This window comes from Mustela nigripes, chromosome 1, assembly GCF_022355385.1.
Source record: "Mustela nigripes isolate SB6536 chromosome 1, MUSNIG.SB6536, whole genome shotgun sequence".
NCBI classification, from domain to species: domain Eukaryota; kingdom Metazoa; phylum Chordata; class Mammalia; order Carnivora; family Mustelidae; genus Mustela; species Mustela nigripes.
This window is the reverse complement of record NC_081557.1, coordinates 233,769,617-233,786,004: the sequence shown is the minus strand read 5'-3', so window position 1 is coordinate 233,786,004 and position 16,388 is coordinate 233,769,617. Positions and strand designations below refer to the sequence as shown.

Genomic DNA, 16,388 nt, shown 5'->3' with positions numbered 1-16,388 from the left:
ATTCTGATTAGAGGAGCTCTGGTTACTGGAGGGTTCAATAAGTGTGCAGTACCACATTTATACATGCTGACTACGTGTACCACAGCTGTTAAAGTCTAAGATGTGGGGCGCCTGGATGGCTCAGATGGTTAAGCCTCTGCCTTAGGCTCAGGTCACAGGTCACGATCTCCAGGTCCTGGGATCGAGCCCCATATCTGGCTCCCCACTCAGCAGGGAGTCTGCTTCTCCATCCCCCCTCTGCCTACTGCTCTCCTTCCTTGTGCTGTCTCTCACTCACTCTCTCAAGTGAATAAATAAAATCTTTAAAAGAGAATAAAGTTTAAGATGTTATGGTACTGCAAAGTGAACTCAAACCCTTTGCCAAGGTCACAGAAACACGACCCTGAAGCTATCAGACCATCAGCTCTTGGGTGGCAAGGACTCCCTCTGCTAAGGCACTTTCTCCTCCCCAGAACCCAGCACAGACCTATGCACAACAGGGGCTCGAGGACATCTGTTCAGTGGTGCAATGGATTTTAATTTAATGTATCAGAGATAAGGAGAAAAAGAGGAAAACTCATGTGTGCCAGTCTCAAATAAAAGTACTAGAAAAAGGAAACTATACTACTATTACTGAAATTCAGAATGAGATTTTTCCCTACAAAGAAAGGCAGGACAGAAATAAGCGTGTAGAAAATCAGCTCTCCCGTCCCTGTCCCTGCATGCTTCAAGCAGCTGTTCACATCACAAAATTGCTGCCAGTTCAGAAACAACATTCCTAATTAAGGTACATATTGGAAAGACAAAATGTTTTACTTAGTATTTGCACAGAACCGGTTAGGAGCCTCAAGGAATAAGGATCGCAGGTGCTGCCAGCACATCATACCTATTTCCAGGCGGGGCACACAGTTCTGAATAGTACTTGATCTTGGGCTCGGTCCCACTGGTCCGCATGGTGGCCACGCCCCCATTAGCAAAGGTGAAGGTGATCATTTGGCTGCTTTTGCTAGTAGGGAGAACCTGAAAAAGCCCCATATCAAAACATATCACTGACATTTTAGAAGTTCAGCAGAAAATTCCCGAAATCTTCCTGTAGAGGGAAAACAAGCAGTAAGGACAGGACTGAATAAGTGTGGCGACAACATCCCTTTATGTGGCCCACAGTAGGCCTCGGCCATTTCCTGACGGAATGAGAGATGGGACCCTCAGCAGCAGTACAGGAAACCAAGCAATAATGGAGCCCTGCTTTCAAAATGGCGCGCCAATCAAGCATCAGTACAGAGTAAGACATTTTCAGACTTCAGTGCCTCCAAAAATTCATCTCTTCATTCTTTTTTGGGAAGCTACTAGAGGAGGTGATTTAGGAAAATAAATATAGCAAGAGGAAGTCATGGGGTCCAGGAGCCAAGGACCCACCCCGTAACTGGTGAAGGGCCTTCCCAGGATGACACGTGTGCGCCCGCCACAGAGAGGAACTGCCCTTGCCTGGACAGGGGCCCGGGAGGGAGGCCAGTGGAAACAAAACAGAATGGACAAAATGGCACTGGGCCACGTGGAAACCCCCCCTGAGAGGCATCTGGAGGAATGCGGGAAGACTGGAGATCGTTACATAAAAATCCAAGGAAATGAAAGAACAGAACTATTAATTATAGAAAAAATAATTACACAATCTGGGGGAACGGAATCAAAGTACACTATTTAGCTAAGTGGGAAATAACAGTTACCAGTCGTAACGATCCAAGCACAGGCTCTGAACTCACCCCACGTTGTGGCAGAAGTGCTTGGAAGAGAGGGGAGAAGGCAGAACAGTGCACGGAAGAAACGCCAGATCTCAATCTCAATCCTTACCTCCGCAACAGAAAAGTAATAAAGTCAACCCCTGAGAAGCCCAAGCATCACCACCTGAGAGGGAAGGGTGTTGTCTCGACACGGCAAAGAGATGGCGAGGGTTGGAGCGGCCGTGTTTCATCGGGACGCTTCCCAAAATATTTCTCTTTACAAATATATTGTGCGCAGAGGAAAATTAAAAAAAAAATAAAAATGAAATAATAAAAATGTCTAACAATGCATGAGGATAGTCTCACTCTCCTTTCCTGACCCACTGCCATTAGTTAGCAATACTCGGCTGCCATTTTTGAGCCTTCTTTGGACTCGAGTGGAGGATCCAAGTGATGTCAAGAATGCAAACTCCTGCTTGACAGCTAAGAGCATCCGGACATTCAGAGAATGGAGTGAAACAAACTAGGATGCAAACAGGGTTTCTTGAAGGGTGTACCAGTAACATCAGCATCAGCAGGACTTGATACAAATGCAAATTCTTGGCCCCCACCCCAGACCTACTCTTTCAGAAACACCAGGGGCAGGCTGTCCCTCCTGATGTACTCAGCAGGTGCCCAGACAGAGGAAAACCCGGATCTGGAGGCAGAAGACCCAGATTTGACCACAACCATCACCGACTAGCTGTGGGACAGTGGGTGGGTCTTAAACTTCCGAGCACTGATTTCCTGTATGTAACACGGTGACACTGGTTCTGATAACAAGTGACGATCCTTGTAGTTCAAGCCCATGATTTTTAACTTTCTATTTATTTCGATAGCGTATTTATAATAAACGCTGGAATGCCTAAAATCAGCTTCAGTTAATTCCATGATAAAATAAATTAAGCTATTCAAAGTATAATTGAAGGTAAATATACAAGAGTTTAGTTGGTAAAAGACAGTATCACTTACAGCTTTTTTATCTGGTTGGCTATCATCATAGCCGGTTGTAAGATCCCTAATGCCAGAGATTTCAAATCTGCCACAAGTTTTTGGATAATTATTCTTCCCATCGTAGTTCCTGAGGTTTTCAAATAATTTCTTAATGGTGCCTTGATCATGGCAGATAAAATATGAAGCTTTGGTAATATGGTAGCCATATCTATGAAAACAAACACAAATAAGTAATATACAGCATGGTGACTCTATTTAATGATATTGTACTATGTATTTGCGAGTGGCTAAGAGTACTGATCTTAAAAGTTCTCGTCACAAGAAGTATGTGTAACTCCGTGCGGAGTGGATGTTAACTTGACTTCCTGCAATGATCGTTTTGAGATATATACAAATATCGAATCATTACGTTGTATACCTGAAGCTCATGTCAGTACATCTCAACAGAAAAAATATAAATATGCAAAATGAGGAACAAATACTCCCACACGAGATGTACACAGAACATGTATCAGCCAGTTTTAAAGTAAATGAAACAAGTAACCATAACTAGCTTCAAAGGAATAATTTAGCCTAAAAAATGTGCGATTGGCCCCCGGGATTGCCAAACTGCTGCCTGGCCTTCAGCCTGTATCTGGGGGTAAATATTTCATTGCCCGGAGGCCACACCCCACCCCGTTCCCATGTATACCACCCCTGGCTGCTTCTGCACCATAAAGGCAGACTTGACTAATGGTTCTAAAAACTCAGTAGATGTCTCATGAACACCTTGCATCTTTCCTGACACCAAACACTTAAGATCACCTTCTTCAGTTAGCTCTTTCTGCAACTGCTGTTCTTGTTTGTTGAGGATGACCGCAGTGATGACTGATAATAAGCGTTAAACGGGTAAGCATCAAAAGAAAAGGGGGATCCTTTCCTTCGTTTCCAGAAGAGAATCCACAACCAAAGAGCATTGAAAGAATGTTAGCGTCTGACACATAAAAACATACTAAAACACTGAAAACTATTACTTCAATTAAACAGAGTAAATAGAAACTTACTCCACATAGATGGCCTTGAGCTGCTGAGACAAAGACAGATTCTTGGTTGCTAGAAAGCTAGCCAACTCTGCGATGATGACCGCGGCGCTGACTCCGTCTTTGTCCAGGACAAACGGGCAGCACATATATCCTGTGGAAACACGGGTCATGCATCCACGCTTGGGTGTGGGCTCCTTTAAAACACTGGACATGCACATTATCTCCGTGCACCTTGCCCATCGCCTGAGAGGTTCTACAGTATGAATATGTGAATGCTTCTCATTGACCACCTTTACATGCAAGAATCGAGCCCAATGCCTCAGCTCGAGGCAGGTCTTCCAGAAGTCCTGCTTGAATAACCTAGGAGAGTCTCCCTTCTAGACAAACCGTTCAGTCCCTACATCCAGCCCAAACCCCTCCCGCTCACACAAAATGGTTTCCAGTTGTTCTTGTCAATGCTTATTCTGTCTTTGCTGAATTCCAACAGTTCTTGTGAGTTAGGTCCTTCACCTTGACCGCCTAGCCAGTACTCTCGTGTGGTTACGAACGGGATCTACACACACTGCTCGAGGCTAAGGTCAGTGTCATCTGTTTCTCTCAGAGTCACTATGTAATTGATGCACAATAAAAAGTTGATAAGCAAATGGAAGGAAAAAAATTTTACCAAAAAGCTATAGAAAGGTAATTGTAGCAAAAAGGAAAAGGAAAAGCTAAACTATTACACACTTCTTTTGATTAATTAACTAAATTAATTCATCTGTGCTGCAGGAAATACAGATGAATCTTCTTCTTCTTTTTTTTTTTAAAAGATTTTATTTATTTGAGAGAGGGAGAGAACCAGAGACAGAGTGATATGGGGGAGGGGCAGAGGGCAAGAATCTTAAGCAGACTCCCCGCTGAGCAGGGAGCTCAATGTGGGGCTCGATCCCAGGACCCTGAGATCATGACCTGAGCTGAAACCAAGAGTCAGACACTTAACAGATTGGGCCACCCAGGTGCCCCCTTTGAATCTTCTTATGTAAGTGTAATGGCTTTTACAAAACAAACAGCTAATATAATATAATAATATTATATATTATATAGTATTAATATATAATATATAATATATATTATAATAATATAATAATATAATCATATCCCCCACCCTAACATCTGAATTTCAAATTTCTCTACCTAGCTCCCCCTCCTCCTCACCTACACTGACAATTTAAGACAAGTATTTCTCAGTCATTCTGGCTGGACTTGGGGCTGTCCTTTCAGGTGACAGTCACTTTGAGGAAAGCCCCACAACTAAGTCCTTCCCTTTCCTCCGGACAGACCTCTGCCCAGCACTTTCAGAAGAGGAGTGAACCATATCAGATCTGAGATCACCATAGTTGAGGGAATATCACTACTCCCCAAAATATGTGGGGTCCTGGGATCCAAGCACCATGTGTAGAACATCACTGTTTTCATCCGGGGTAAGGATTCACTCTCTGACATTAATGGCTTGGTTTTTTGTAAAATATTCTTTTTAGCTAAAAGAAAATCTGAGAAGCCAGTTTTAGGGTTGGACAGTTCAACCCTCTGAGTGCTGCTGTACTCTTGGTCTCCTGTTAATTTTCTGAACCCCAATCCAAATCCCATTTATTTGCATTCTATATACTAAATAATGCTACAGTCACTATTATCACTTCTTACCGATAGCTTCTTCGAATGCAAATAAGACATTTTTCCCCTGGTCTATGAGCTGTTTGGCTCGGTTTCCCATCCACTTGAAGCCAGTTAGTGTTTCCTAAAGGGATAACCCAAAAGAGAAAGACGTGCCTTAGTCCTTCTACAGAGCCAAACAAATCTAAGAGCAAGTCCTGGAAACGTGTTACCTCAAAATGAAAGCCCTCCTTTAAGGCAATGGCTCGTAAGATTTTGGAAGAGACGGTGCTTGACAACATGTATAAGTCTTTGAGGGCACTGTGATCTGGGTTCTTTTCTTTCCAAGAAGTAAAAAGCCACCAGCCTAAGAGGGCCCCCAGCTCATTGCCGGAAAACACTCTCCATTCACCACTGGAAAACAAAAACAAAACAAAACAAAAAAACCAATGCATTACTGTGACCTTAAGACAGACACTGCAAACGGCTGGGGCAGGACAATTAAGTCAAACAAGGCTCAGACTGGTTTCTGCAAATGTTCTTGTCTTTCTTGTTTAAAGAACTGGCTGGAAACATGACTGCTGCTTCACCAACAACCGAGCAGCTCCTCTGTGCTGGTTTCCTTCGACAAACCTCCCATCTTGGAAGAGCGACGATCTATAACACTTCCGTCTTTGGCCAAAGCTTTGGTTTTAAAGATTTTATTTATTTATTTGAGCGAGAGAGACAATGAGAGAGAGCATGAGTGAGGAGAAGGTCAGAGGGAGAAGCAGACTCCCCATGGAGCCGGGAGCCTGATGCGGGACTCGATCCCGGGACTCCGGGATCATGACCCGAGCCGAAGGCAGTTGTCCAACCAACTGAGCCACCCAGGCGTCCCATAAAGCTTTGGTTTTAAAGATGATAGAAATATCCTGGTAGGATCCCACCTCAGGATAACAGACTGTGTGTCTCCGTTTTTGGTCTGGACAGTATTGAGGTTTCTGGAAGGCAACAGCCTAACAGGTCTCCAGAGCAGGTTCAGGCTAGGATGACCAGGCCACCAGACAACAGATGCGGGACTTCTCCTTTCCGCAGTCCACGTGGCTACAAGTACGTTTTGTGTTTCAACGAGTATCATCCTGGCTGAACTTCCCAGAAAGGGATTAGAACTGAATCTGTCTGATCATAATCTGAAACCCTAATCCCTTGGGGTGCCTGGGTGGCCCAAGTAGGTTAAGCATTCAACTTTTGATTTCAGCTCAGATCATGACCCCCCACAGATCTCGTTCTCTCCCTCTTTAAATAAATAAATAAAACCCACAATCCTTTAGTAGCACCCCACTGCTCCCAAAACATCACACGTGCTGTTTGATACCCAAAACTGCTCGGACCCTGCCCGCTTTTCGTCTTTTCTCTCCACGTATGTCCTATTAATTCTGGACAAACTCTAGGGTCAAACTTGTCTTTTTTTTTTTTAAGATTTATTTATTTATTTGACAGGCAGAGATCACAAGCAGGCAGAGAGGCAGGCAGAGAGAGAGAGAGGAGGAAGCAGGCTCCCTGCTGAGCAGAGAGCCCGATGTGGGACTCGAGCCCGGGACCCCAAGATCATGACCTGAGCCGAAGGCAGTGGCTTAACCCACTGAGCCACCCAGGTGCCCCTCAAACTTGTCTTAAAAGCTGGGTATCCACTGTTCTTCCTCTGTGGTCTGCTCAAATTAAATTCAACATTTCCTTAAAGGTCCAGCCCCTTCACCAAACCCTTCAGCAAACCCCACACTGTAATGCAAGCTCCAAACAATGCACTTGTGGGCATCAGGTACTGAGCCATTAATAATAATAAAATCAATGATGAAACGAGAGAAGATAAATAGTACTTTCAATTCCAAGCTCATCCTGGGCTGATTTACTCTGCATGACGCTGGTGGTCCCCAGAATAGCATTTCACTGTATGTTAGCGATACAGTGACAATTTGTGTGATAAATGGTAAATATTCCCCAATAGGTCCGGTCTCCCCAAGCACATTTTATTGCTTATGTTTTCTATGAGATGGGTAATCACAATCCCTTGTACCTGTCTTGCTTTTCGGCCACGGCAAGTCTATCAGCATCTGGATCATTTGCTAAAATGATTTTGGCCTTGGTTTTGTCAGCCAAGGCAAAAGATAAAGTCTGAAAAAGAATAGGAACATAAAAGACTACTTCAGTCAAGAATCGAGCAAATTGCAGTCCTTAAAAATATCTTGTTCTTTAAGAACTGAGGGAACTCTCCCCAAATGAAGGCTGAATTCTATTTCTGGAGCTGGTCTTGGTGGGTCACCTAATACTTCCTAAGCCAGAGGTCAGGTAACAGGAACATCAGCACGTGACCCACACCTGCCTGTGGGATTCCTGCCACACCTGACAGCCTGTATGTGGTATTTCTAGGCCTTGCCAAGTGATCAACCTTCAAAACCAACCAAAATAAATGGACTCTCTGAATATCGTTGCGACCTTCACCTTTAAAAAGGTTGAAGCAACTATAATTCACGTAGCATGACTTCATATTAAAAAAATGAAGGAAGAAAAAAAATGAAGGAATAAAAATCATTTGATGAATAGCCATTCTATTACTGTTCCCTTTTCACATTTAGCAAGCACAGTAAAGTCAATTTAAACTTAATTCGATTCGATTTAAAATACGATGTTGATTTCACCTCTCATATCCTGATGCTAACACATATATTTTGAAGCCTCTTGGAAGAAATGGGTGACTGATACATATAAGTATTTCTCATGATGAACCTGGGTTTTTTGTTCAGCACAATGAAAACACATAAATAGTTGTTTTACTGGATAGTAAGAATTTTGGATACAACAGGTCACTTTTAGAACAAAAATGATGACGTTACCAAGACACCTTTGCCCTCCTCAGGATTTGGGTATTTCACGGTTGGGAACTCAGGATCAGGATTTTTCTGTTCAGGAACAGCTTCAGGAGGAGCAAAGCCAAAAGCTTTGAAAGCCGACTGCACAAACTCATGACCCACGCCGTGGACAGAGGTGTGCACAAACTTGACCTTCGTCTCCCTGTTCACACTCCTAGGATTAAACACAGCATGGAAAAGGATAAAATAGAGATAAAAGACGCAACCCTGGCTTGCAAAACTAGAAACTCTGCTATCAAGGAACCAGATTCCTAAGAAAGGAAGAAATCAATGTATTAAGAAGGTACCAGATAACCAACTATCTTTCTAATTCCATTTAAAAAAAGAAGCAAAACTTACGGATCCTTTCCCAAATATACACCCTACCCCCAATACATTCAAGTTTTAAATTTCACTCTGTAGTTATTTTCAGTAAATCTGATTACTTTCAGAGTTTGATTCATGAGACAGCTTTTATACCTAAAGTGGAATTCAAGAAAGAACTTGGGGCTCAGGTTCTAGGACAGACTCATGGCTGTCTGCTGGTGCCAATGTCCCAGCTCCTAATTCTACTAGGTTCAAAATGTCCCTTTTCACAAAATGGGAAGAAACCTCTTATATACGGATGGATAAAAATTTTTTTTTTCCTTTGTCAAGTAACCATCCTGTTTATCAAATTATCCGGGGTCTGGATATTAAAATAAAATAACAATCAATATCCAAAGTTAAAGTTATAGAAAGGTAAAAATAAGACTTATAAAAATTCCAGTGTTCTAATTGCTTGAATCTTAGGTTATTGTAGTAACCTAACCCATCTCTTTTGAAAGTGAATAAATGCACAAGGTTTCCTCTTAAAATAGGAAATAAAGTGCATCCGAAAAAATAAATATGCAAGACTAGTGAGAACAAATCTGGAAAAAATTGCTCAGATATTAAAGTGAAGTATAAAGCTATCATAATTAGAACAGTTTAGAATTAGATTAAAAAGGCAATTAAAGGAACAAAATAGAGAGTAGAAGTTGATCGAGTTTGAAATGGGAAATATATATGAGAAGCAGGAATGGCTTTATGGTTAACATGCTCTGAAGACATACTCTGAATGTAATTCCTAGAGTTCTGTCACTTATAAACTGTGTGACTGTTGGTTATTTACTCAACCTCTCTGTGTCACAATTTTCTCATCTATAAAATGGTGATATACCAGAACCTACCCTTAGCATTACTATGAGGATTAAAATGAGATTAGATTAATCAGTAAAGGGGCACCTGGGTGGCTCAGTGGGTTAAAGCCTCTGCCTTCGGCTCAGGTCATGATCTCAGGATCCTGGGATTGAGTCCCGCATTGGGCTCTCTGCTCTGCAGGGAGACTGCTCCCCCCCCCCCTCTCTGCCTACTGTTCTGCCTACTTGTGATTTCTCTCTCTGTCCAAAAAAAAAAAAAAAAAAAAAAAAACTTTATAAAAAAAATTAATCAGTGAAAGTAAAGGCCTATAGAAACTATCTATATAAACACTCAATCCAAGTGGGGAATTAGTTGATAAAGTGATATTTCCAATTAATCAGCAAAGATAGATTCTTTAATTTAATGTGTTGGTGTAACAGCAAAACCTAAAAAAAAAATAAAAACCAATCTGCTTTGCTATTTCATGTCTCACACAGAATTAAAAAATCACTAATGACTGAAAAGATTTAAAAACATTATAAAATGTAAATATGCAAGCCCTAGAAATAAGCAAGGGGTAAAAACAATCTTGGTATAAAGAAAGTCTGAGTACAACACAAAACTTAGAACTCATAAATTAGAAGACTGATAGACATTATCCATTTTTTATGAGTTCATCAAAAAGTTTCAATAAAAAAGTCCAAAGTTAACAACAACAGAAGGGAAAACAACATTTGAAATAAATGAAGATCGGTTTTCTCTACGAGCAAAGAGGTTTCACAAATGCAAAAAAAAATGAATAAATATATAGAAAAATATAGGTGAAATAAACAGGAAAAAATAATTGATTCATACTTAAAGAATTCAAATAAAGTAAGATATTGCTTTCATCTAGCAAAATAAGAAATTTGATAATCCTCAGGACGGGTAAGATATATGGATCACATACTGTTCTGATACACTCGAGATAGTACGTCATTGAGCTTGATACAGATACAGTTGGGACTCTGCTGGTGGGAGCGTCAACAGGTAGAACGTGTTTGGAGAGTGATTTATTACTCATGGCCAACTCCGTCGATGCCCGTGCAATGTTGCTACAGGACCTGCCGCTTACGACACCCTGCACGCACACCCACACTAGCATCAAGGCATTGAGTGCGTTGTCACCGGTGCTCCCTAGAGGAGCGAGCCAGTCAAAATCCTTGTCTCCATGACATCCAATCAGAGGGACAGAGGGAAGGCGCACACATGTGTTCCGTTTGGGCTGTACACCGTTGACAGAATGGTCCCCCACATTCAAAAATGACGAGATTTCGCACAGAAAATGTAGGTTTCTCATTTCTGTCAGGGAGAACAAATCCGGCATCTGGAGACTCCTGACCTCCATTTGCACATGGTAACACCTGGCAAGGAGGGCCGCTCCCACCAGAGGCTCCTCTACCCTGCAGCCTCCGTTCCCAGTGGTCCCACAGAAACAGTATTAGAGACAGCCGAGAAACTGTGCCTCTTTAAAATCAGTGGTCTCTTCCTGGGGGGTCAGTCAAGGGTGGTGGGGCTCCAAGCATGTCACAGCAGGACAACACTGTTCCTCGGCTTGATGGCTTCTTCCCTCATTGCATGTCCTAAGTCTGCATCCCTGGGTTACACATAGGGGTGCGGCATGACAATGGAAGAGTCGGAACCAGCAGGGGTCAGCACAGAAGGGACCCATGACAAATGAACTGGAGGGGAAAAGGGCAGTTGTAAGACAGTGGCTCACAAAGCCCAAATTATGAATCACCTGTCCTTACAAGAAAAAACTACTGATCCTTGACCTACACCCTCTAAAATCAGATGCAGCCACAGTATACATACCCATCGAGAGAAAAACTGAACGAAAAATGAGAGCATTTGACTGAATCACCTTATTTGAGCTCATAGGAGGTGAGTTTACAATCCACTTACCTGTGGAAACAGTATTTTTTAAGGTCTTCAAAGTAGCTCTCATTGATGGAAGCACTCGGGTCATGAAGCAGTGGACTGCCGTTAATTAAAGAATCGTCCCAAGCTTGAGGCCACGGCTCCAGATTTTCTTCAATAGCTTGAGAAATCGTCTTGTCATGAGGAGAGGTGATCTGAGCTCCGTTGTCCCAGTAGACCTGGAGAAGGCAGGCACGTATCCAGATGGCTTAGGTTCGTGGAAAATACAGCCTCCGTACCTGCACCATAAAGGAACAGGATGCAGACAGAGGACACGAGTACGGAGAGAAAAAGCAGAATACCTTGTACCCGTTATCCTGCTTTGGGTTGTGGGAGGCAGTTATCATGATTCCAGCACAAAGTTTCAAATGCAACACCGTGTAGGGCTGTAAAGGCAAGAAACAATAACACTTTTAAGTGAAAAATCAGAGATCCTCAGCCTGGGTCTTGTAAACTGTTTGTATCAACTTGTTCTTTTATTTTTTTAAAGATCTTATTTATTTATTTGACAGATAGAGATCACAAGTAGGCAGAGGAAGGCAGAGAGAAAGTAGGAAGCAGGCTCCCTGCTGAGGAGAGAGCCTGATGTGGGGCTCGCTCCCAGGACCCTGGGATCAGGACCTGAGCTGAAAGCAGAGGCTTTAGCCCACTGAGCCACCCCGGGGCCCCAACTTGCTCTCTTTTAATACACATAATAGAAAAACATCGTAAGAAGGTGTCCTTCTGTATGTTTGTGCCACACCCAGACGATCCTTACTATGATGGCTCAAAATTGAGGGACATGCACCCTATCCCAAGAAAACAGGTGAGTATTTTCCTAGGTGCCTTCTTCTCATTCTGTCTTCCACTTGGTAGAACCAGAAATCTGTTCAAACAAAAAGAAGTTCTAATCCTTCATCTCCCATTCTTTTCAGCTCTCGGCTCAGGACAGAAGTTTATGGATTCTGTTTCTTCCCTCCAGTGGCTTTGTCTTCTTTCCCATTTGCTTTTAGGGAACAGGGCAGGGTAATGTTGAAGAAATGGAGTGCTCCTACGGCCTGCTCACTCATCGCCCGCTCCAACGTTGGAAATCCCTTTTTGGTATTTCTACTCGGCTCCCACTTTGTGAGACTTTAGTTCCCCAGATGGGGAGAGGGATGGGGCTCTCCTCCCTTGGGCTCCCTGGGTGGCTCAGTAGGTTAAGCCTCTGCCTTTGGCTCAGGTCATGATCTCAGGGTCCTGGGATCAAGTCCCGCATTAGGCTTTCTGCTCAGCAGGGAGCCTGCTTCCACCCCTCCCCTGCCTGCCTCTCTTCCTACTTGTGATCTCTGTCAAATAAATAAATAAAATCTTTTTAAAAAAAATATTTTGGGGGCTGTAGGTTAAGATTTACTACACACAGACAGCCTGAGATTCTAACCATCAGCCCCCCTCCAGCCTCCCACCAAGATCTCTGTGGTCAATTGTCCCTTTAGGGGTTATTTTATATCCCCCAAGCAAAGAAAAGGGGAGAACCACGCCACAGCACGGGAAAATGTTCAGGAGATACTCTTATAATTAATGTCTGATAGAAAAATAATAGCAGTTAACACTGACATTGTACAGAAGAGCAAGGATGCTAGAACACATGGCAGTTTTTCCATCGAACAATGAAATCCAAGCTACATCTGGCTGTGTGTGTGTCTACTGGGTTATTGACAACCCGGAAGGTGTGGCATCTACCTGTCCATGCACTCGAGCCAGTGGAGCTGGCTTCTCTATTTATTCACCTCTTGTCCACCCGATGTAAGAAGCTGCATTCCACTCACATTTTTGGCTTAATTTCTAAAAAAAATGTACATTCGCAGCACCTGAGCCCATTTTTATAAAGTTCCATCTACTTAAAAAGAACAGTTGTCATAGTCCCTATTGTCCTTTTCTTTGAGTTCTGCTCTGTTAAGGATTTGATATAAAAAAAAAAAACTTCCTAAAATGTGCCAAGCAGGCTTCATGTCCTGGTCACGAACAGTATTTAGAACAAAACGTGTGTAGCAAAAGCTGGTTAATCAACTTGTCAAAAACATTCAGGGGGAGACACGGTTTGAGGTGAATTCAGATTTCTACCCAAGGAGTTTCCTGCCTGTGCCAGTGAGAAAAAGACACACAAACCCAATGAAAACACAGACAGCAAACAAAAGATATTTTGCTAACTAGTTAAAATACCCTTTGAATGCTAAGAAGGAAAATTGCACTTAGAAAAAAATAAACTCTGATGCATTAGGGGTTGAACACCTGCGAGATAATATTAGGATGTGGGGAGAACATACCCAGAGAGGTGAGAGGATGCCTGATAAATGCCAAGGGGCTCTCCTGTCAAATAAATACCCAAATCCCAATAGCTTAAAGACCGCAGAACACAGCCACATCCTATCCCTGATCCCGTGAGGGAAAATTATAAAGAGAAAGGGTTACTTACCACAAAGGGGGTTGGGGTTATACCAGAAAAGAGGTACACAGGAATCCCTTGAGTGATAAATGTGGTTGCAGCAAGTCGGGCAAATCTGGATATGCAGCGTGATGGGGGGAGAAAGGAGAGGAACGTGTCAGGACCCTGGGTGCCGGTGGAGAAGGAAATGAGTGCTTGACCCCTTCTTCAGGTCATTCATTGTATTTCCATTGGCACAGAACACTGACCTTGGAGCAGTCTTAGGAGTCATCTTTGTTTTACAGAGATGGGACTAAAGCCAAGAAAAGCCAGGTGAGTTGCCTCATGTCAAACAAGTCCCACAGCAGCTGGCCGAGGGCCTCACCCAAGTTTTTCTGTTCCGTCTCAGGGGTTCTCAGCCAAGGGCAATTCTGCCCCTCTTATGGGACATCTGAAATGCCCGAGATGTTTTTGATGATCACTGGGGATTGCTAGAGCAGGCTAGAGGCTGGGGACGCCACCAAACACCTTATAATGCACACAGCAGGCCCCAACAAAGACTCACCCAGCCCAGTAGGACATCCCATGTCAACACGGCAGAGGCTGAGAAACCCTCATCTAAAGTTCTCACAATCCAATAGAAGCCACACAGACTAGCATCTGATTAGATGTCATCTCATGAAGTATAAGGCATATTGGCATATGTAGGAGAGTGTGTATGTATGTGATACATACATCGGGCAGAGACACATCTTGGCTCCATTCAGCCCTTTAAAACAAGACTTACATCTCTGACATTGAAGTTTTTCTTACCTTCCACAGGGCTAGCTTAGGGCAGGACACAGAACGGGGCATCAAATCTTTCTTCAGCCTTGGGGTAGACTATTTTATCACAAAAGCTGAGCAGTTTACTTTCATTGAACCACATACCATTATAGGATTAAATAAACAGATATGTACTCCTTCTCTTCCCCAATTTTTTTTTTTTTTAAGATTTTATCCATTTGACAGAGAGAGACATAGCGAGAGGGAACACAAGCAGAGAGAGTGGGAGAGGGAGAAGCAGGCTCCATGCTGAACATGGAGCCCAATGTGGGGCTCGATCCTAGCATTCTGGGATCATGACCCAAGCCAAAGGCAGATGCTTAACAACTGAGCCACTCAGGAACCCCTCTTTCCAAATATTACTTGAGCACCAGCTTTAGCCAACACTATTCTGGAAGCTGGCTGGGCACAAAGAGATCTCTGTGTTTTCACAACATGAGCATTAAAATTCCTAGGATTCACAGTAATAAAAACAAGATTTTTGACAGTGGGGGGAAAAAAGACTCTACGAAGGGAAACTCACAAAAATAACAAAATTCAGCAAAAACAATTTTAATAAAAATCTGAAGTAAGTCTAAACTGTAGTCATCAGAACTGAAGTAACTTCAAACAGATGTCACTTTCCCCCTCATGGAATGTTTTTCTTGTGTTCTGGGTGACTTAAAAGTGTTTTTTTTTTTTTCCCTTAAAGATTTTATTTATTTGACAGACAGAAATCACAAGTAGGCAGAGAGGCAGGCAGAGAGAGAGAGAGAGAGGAGGAAGCAGGCTCCCCGATGAGCAGAGAGCCCAATGCAGGCCTCAATCCCAGGACCCTGAGATCATGATCTGAACCGAAGGCAGCGGCTTAACCGACTGAGCCACCCAGGTGCCCTAAAGGCGCTTTCTTAAAAGCAGCAAGGGAGACTCAATGTATGTATGCTCAATGCATACATTATATATACCAACTAAGTAACAGATCTGCACAGGAAAGATTCAATGTGTTCTCTGTGTATGCTTGATGGTTACTGTTTATGTGTTTATCTTTCCCCACCAGATCTTTAAAATTGGGAGATGAAAGGACTAATAATTCCTTACATAAAGTTCTGCACCTGCAGTCGTTTCTGCCTCTTTAACGAGAGTCCATTTACTCACCATAATGTTTGACCATGTACTGGTTCGGTACTTATGCGACTATCTCTGAACATCTTGCAAGTTGTGGAATGGAGCGACCCTGGGCTCCACTCCACCCCATCACACCCGGAGACTTGAGCCATAAACTCACAGAGCGGTCACTTTCTGGAAATGCTATGGCTCTAAGGCCAGAGCTAGAAATATCCATACCTTAATCACCAACATGAACATATCCGAAGGATGTGTCAACCCGAAGCTGAGAATCAGCCCCAAAAGAAGCAATTTCAGAAGCTCCACAGGCACAGTTGGCCATGTATGTGCATGGCACATGCTCTGGCTAGAGGCAGTGACCCGGCCCCCGGAGACAGAAAAGCATGCTTATGACCTAATTCTTTTCTTTTCTTTCTTTCTTTCTTTCTTTTTTTTTTTTTTGTTTAAGATTTTTAAAAAGATTGTTTAAAGATTTTTTTTAAGTTTTAAAGATTTTTTAAGAAGGTTATTTAAAGATTTTTAAAGATTATTTATGTGACAAAGAGAGACAGAGCACAAGCAGAGGGAACAGCAGAGGGAGAGGGAGAAGCAGATTCCCCAGTGAACAGGGAGTGCCATGCAGGGGACTCGATCTCAGCACCCTGGGATCATGACCTGAGCTGAAGGCAGGTGCTTAACCAACTGAGCCACCCCCAGGTGCCCCAAGTATGACCTAATTCTAACTGTA

The 16,388-nt window shown here is 42.9% G+C and overlaps 1 protein-coding gene across 1 annotated transcript in view; it reads right to left on the bottom strand.

The window, feature by feature from the left end:
* The window catches only part of PGM2 (phosphoglucomutase 2), a 35,050-nt gene that overhangs the window by 6,704 nt on the left and 11,958 nt on the right, over window positions 1–16,388 (bottom strand). Inside the window, exons 4-13 of the mRNA XM_059382287.1 lie at window positions 13,784–13,868; window positions 11,652–11,735; window positions 11,335–11,528; window positions 8,215–8,404; window positions 7,398–7,495; window positions 5,575–5,755; window positions 5,393–5,486; window positions 3,734–3,863; window positions 2,709–2,898; window positions 866–999 (exon numbers count right to left, since the gene is read on the bottom strand). Of these exons, the coding sequence (XP_059238270.1) occupies window positions 866–999; window positions 2,709–2,898; window positions 3,734–3,863; window positions 5,393–5,486; window positions 5,575–5,755; window positions 7,398–7,495; window positions 8,215–8,404; window positions 11,335–11,528; window positions 11,652–11,735; window positions 13,784–13,868 (1,380 nt within the window). The remainder of the gene's footprint in view (window positions 1–865; window positions 1,000–2,708; window positions 2,899–3,733; window positions 3,864–5,392; window positions 5,487–5,574; window positions 5,756–7,397; window positions 7,496–8,214; window positions 8,405–11,334; window positions 11,529–11,651; window positions 11,736–13,783; window positions 13,869–16,388) is intronic.